Below are 4,108 nucleotides of genomic sequence, written 5' to 3'. Positions count from 1 at the left end.
TATTAAGTTTGACTAAGTTTTTATTAAAAATCATTAACATGAAAAGTACAAAATCAATATCATTAGATAGATAATGAAATATATTTTCATATGGTATCTACAAAATATTATATTGTTCATATTTTTTCTAAAAATTTGGTCAAACTTTACTTTGTTTGACTTTCTGAAAAAAAATAGGCCGTATAACTTATAAGTGTCAATCAATTTAAAAGATCCAATTACTTTAGCCCGCATGCAAAGTCTGTCGAGGACGCCGCTGTTCTTTCTATCACCACCCGGCCGGATCCCTCGGGGCTCATCTTTGCACTAGGAATCAGCACATATCAGCGCCCCTAATTGGCAGCTAACTTTTATCTAATCGAATCACAGTCCCAATCTATATAAACAAATCCGACACGTTGCCAGCAAACGGCGGCGAAGATTACTCTGACAAAATCCATGGCGGCGCCTTGCCATCGTGGCTCACCAGTGGCAGTACTGGCCGTGGCAGCAACACTTCTCGTCTCACTCTGCCTCAGACCCGGCGCCGCGCAGCAGGGAGAAGACAAAGGAGGCGAGGAGGAAGCCCAGAGGCAGCAGAGGTACAACTTCCGGTTCGTGCGCCACGCGCGGGACGCGCCCCTGGTGTCCCACTTCAACTACATCGTCGTCGGCGGCGGCACGGCGGGGTGCCCGCTGGCGGCGACGCTGTCGGAGCACTCGCGCGTGCTCCTCCTGGAGCGCGGCGGCTACCCGTACGGCAACCGCAACGTTTCCAGCGAGTACCACTTCGCGGACGCGCTGGCGGACACGTCGCCGCGCTCCCCCGCGCAGCGGTTCGTGTCCGAGGACGGCGTGGTGAACGCCAGGGCGCGGGTGCTCGGCGGCGGGAGCTGCCTCAACGCCGGGTTCTACACGCGCGCCAGCGGCGAGTACGTGCGCGCCGCCGGGTGGGACGCGCGGTTGGTGAACGCGTCGTACCGGTGGGTGGAGAAGGAGCTGGTGTTCCGCCCCGACGTGCCCAAGTGGCAGTGCGCGCTCCGGGAAGGGCTCCTCCAGGCCGGCGTGACCCCGGACAATGGGTACACGTTCGACCACGTCCCTGGCACCAAGATCGGCGGCACCATCTTCGACAGCACCGGCCGCCGCCACACCGCCGCCGACTTCCTCCGCACCGCCAACCCCAGGCGCCTCACCGTGTTCCTCCACGCCACCGTGTCACAGATCCTCTTCCGCCACAGAGGTACGTATAGTGCGTGCGCGTGGTCGCTCCAGTACTTGCCATGCACGTACTGAAATGGAAATGTGTGCGTGCAGAGGGTTCGGCGAAGCCGGTGGCGTACGGGGTGGTGTTCACGGACCCGATGGGGGTGCAGCACCGCGTGTACCTGCGGGGCGGCGGGAAGAGCGAGGTGATCCTGGCGGCGGGGACGCTGGGGAGCCCGCAGCTGCTGATGCTGAGCGGCGTCGGCCCGCGGGGCCAGCTGGAGAAGCACGGCATCCGCACCGTCATGGACCACCCGATGGTCGGGCAGGGCGTCGCCGACAACCCCATGAACTCGGTGTTCGTCCCGTCGCCCGTCCCCGTCACGCTCTCCCTCGTCCAGATCGTCGGCGTCACCCGCTTCGGCAGCTTCATCGAGGGCGTCAGCGGCTCACAGTTCGGCATCCCCCTCCACGCCCGCGGCGTCCGCCGCCGCTCGCACAGCTTCGGCATGTTCTCCCCCATGGTACGCACCGTGGCACGTGCTCACAGTCTGACACCTTCTCGAAACTTCAAACGTGGCAATGGCATGACACCAAGGGTGACCTGCAGACGGGGCAGCTGGGGACGCTGCCGCCGAGCGAGAGGACGCCGGAGGCGATGCGGCGGGCGGCGGACGCGATGCGTGCGCTGGACAGGAGAGCGTTCCGGGGCGGCTTCATCCTGGAGAAGATCCTGGGCCCGCTCTCGACGGGGCACATCGAGCTGCGGTCGACGGACCCGCGCGCCAACCCGGCGGTGACGTTCAACTACTTCAAGGACCCCAAGGACGTGGAGCGGTGCGTGCGCGGGATCGAGACCATCGAGCGGGTGGTGCGGTCGCGGGCATTCTCCCGGTTCACCTACGCCAACGCCACCGCCATGGACGCCGCCTTCGACCGCGCCAAGCTCGCCAACTTCCTCAACCTGCTGCCGCGGCACCCCAGGGACACCAGGCCGCTGCAGCAGTACTGCAGGGACACGGTGATGACCATCTGGCACTACCACGGCGGCTGCCACGTCGGGCCCGTCGTCGACCAGGACTACCGGGTCATCGGCGTCGAGGGGCTCCGCGTCGTCGACAGCTCCACCTTCAAGTACTCCCCCGGCACCAACCCGCAGGCCACCGTCATGATGCTCGGCAGGTAAACATCTTTCTGCCTGAACACTTCTGCATTTTGCTCTGAGCCTCTGACGGAATTCGTTGATCATCTGCCTCTCTCTGTTTCGCTGAAATTTGATCGAACAGATACATGGGCCTAAAAATTCAGACGGAGGCGTTGACAGGGAAATGACGAGACACCGAACAATCGAACATTCATTCGTTCATCCATCCACGGTCAATTAGGCTTCAAACGTGCATACTTTCTTCGAGCCGTTGGTTGGCTCTGGTTGTGCAATTGCGCTTCTTCCTCTAGCTAGAGAGTTGTTTTGTCGGCTGTGGTCACAAGCACATTGTTACACATGTATGGGCGTAAAGCGTCTGTAGGTGGCTTTTCAAGTCCGACGTTTGCTGAGATAAAAATGCAAGTGAGAGATAAACTAACTTGCACCGACCACTGATGTTCCGGAAAAGGACAAAGGCATCCTCCAAAACCTGCTCCATCCGTCCATAAAAAGATGTCAAAGGTTGTTCTAGTTAAGATGTATGTATATACACTAAAAATTATCTAGATGCATTTGAATTTAGATAATCTTTCGATATCCTTTTATGGACAGAGGCAGTAGAAGATTTTGAAATGTGCAATTCAGACTAGAATCTCACATGCTCCACCTCCACGTCCATGTCCGCAAAAAAATATCTAGTGCTACGGCACCTTCATGGGTTCTACCATCATATTTTGGCAACCAAAAGGTAAAAACTATTGAAGAAAAAAGAGAAATTTCTTGATATGCAACTTTCATACTTTTTCGCGATTGTTACTACACACCTAGAGTGTCCTATAGTGTTATTGAATCTCGGGCTTTTGAAAGAAAATCAAAATTGTGGTTCCCAAAAAGGTCAAAAGAAACCTGATTTTGCTCTTGACATTTTGTACGGTGGACTGCACATGAGAAACTATTGTTGACGAATTTTGGTGCACATGCTAGACAAGTATAGGTGCTTGTTTTTCAGAATTTCTGAGTTGTTTTTCAAAATTTTCAGAAACAAAGCTCCCTAGAGTTCTCGAGGCCTAAAGATTTTTTTTTTCGAGTTATAAGTACTACTCTAACATTGTCTTCAACGCAGATGCAATTGCACCGACAAAAGCCTGTTGTAGCTTTGTGGTTATGTCGAAAAGAGAGAACACAATTTAGGGTCCTCCTGCCAGCCGCCCGAACATACAGTCCACAAGGCCTAGCCAAATTACACAACGACCTATCCAACAAGCTGTCCCATTTTATCATTCATTTTCTCCAAACACGCCTATGTACTTTCTGGGGTGTAACGGGCTATATAAACACGTCAAAATCTCCTTGGATTAGCTGCATGGGACTAAATAAATCAGCACTTCATGTCACTGGCGGACGCAGCGTCCCTGTGCCCCGGGCACGTGCCCGGGCTTGGTCTGCGCACGCCTTAGGTGCAGTAGCTGCCCAAGAAGGAGACTGGCCCCAGTGGTTGGGCACAAGTCGCATGGATGTTTCCTTCTTTTTCTGAGATGGCCTTGTTTTGTTGTGATGAGCAACACTGTACTAACCCATTAAGGCAGCAAACCAGTAGCACATAGCGATCAGCCCAGGCCAGAGCTTGTAGGCCATCAGCGACATGAAACTGCACTATGCAATAGAGCGCTCGATCGATCCTGAATTGGTGAGATGCTGACTCTGACTGCTCCGGTAAGGGCATCTCTAACCAAGCACAAAAATGGTTAGAGGAGTAAATATCTGTAAGAGACACACCTA

At 54.6% G+C, this 4,108-nt stretch overlaps 1 protein-coding gene across 1 annotated transcript; it reads left to right on the top strand.

The window, feature by feature from the left end:
- The first annotated feature begins 438 nt into the window (after positions 1-438).
- On the top strand, positions 439-2,517 carry LOC124704751 (protein HOTHEAD-like). The gene is made up of 4 exons (XM_047237011.1): positions 439-1,222; positions 1,297-1,709; positions 1,796-2,367; positions 2,472-2,517. The coding sequence occupies exons 1-4, from the start codon at positions 439-441 to the stop codon at positions 2,515-2,517; spliced, it is 1,815 nt and encodes a 604-aa protein (XP_047092967.1).
- The last annotated feature ends 1,591 nt before the right edge of the window (positions 2,518-4,108 follow it).

This window comes from Lolium rigidum, chromosome 3 (genome assembly GCF_022539505.1).
Source record: "Lolium rigidum isolate FL_2022 chromosome 3, APGP_CSIRO_Lrig_0.1, whole genome shotgun sequence".
Lineage (NCBI taxonomy): Eukaryota > Viridiplantae > Streptophyta > Magnoliopsida > Poales > Poaceae > Lolium > Lolium rigidum.
Note: the sequence above shows the minus strand (reverse complement) of the source record. Positions and strands in the feature narration are given on the sequence as shown.

Coding starts and splice junctions, on each gene's coding strand:
- LOC124704751 (XM_047237011.1), top strand. CDS start 439: ATGGCGGCGCCTTGCCATCGTGGCTCACCAGTGGCAGTACTGGCCGTG. Junction 1,223..1,296: donor GATCCTCTTCCGCCACAGAG/GTACGTATAGTG, acceptor GTGTGCGTGCAG/AGGGTTCGGCGAAGCCGGTG. Junction 1,710..1,795: donor TCGGCATGTTCTCCCCCATG/GTACGCACCGTG, acceptor GGTGACCTGCAG/ACGGGGCAGCTGGGGACGCT.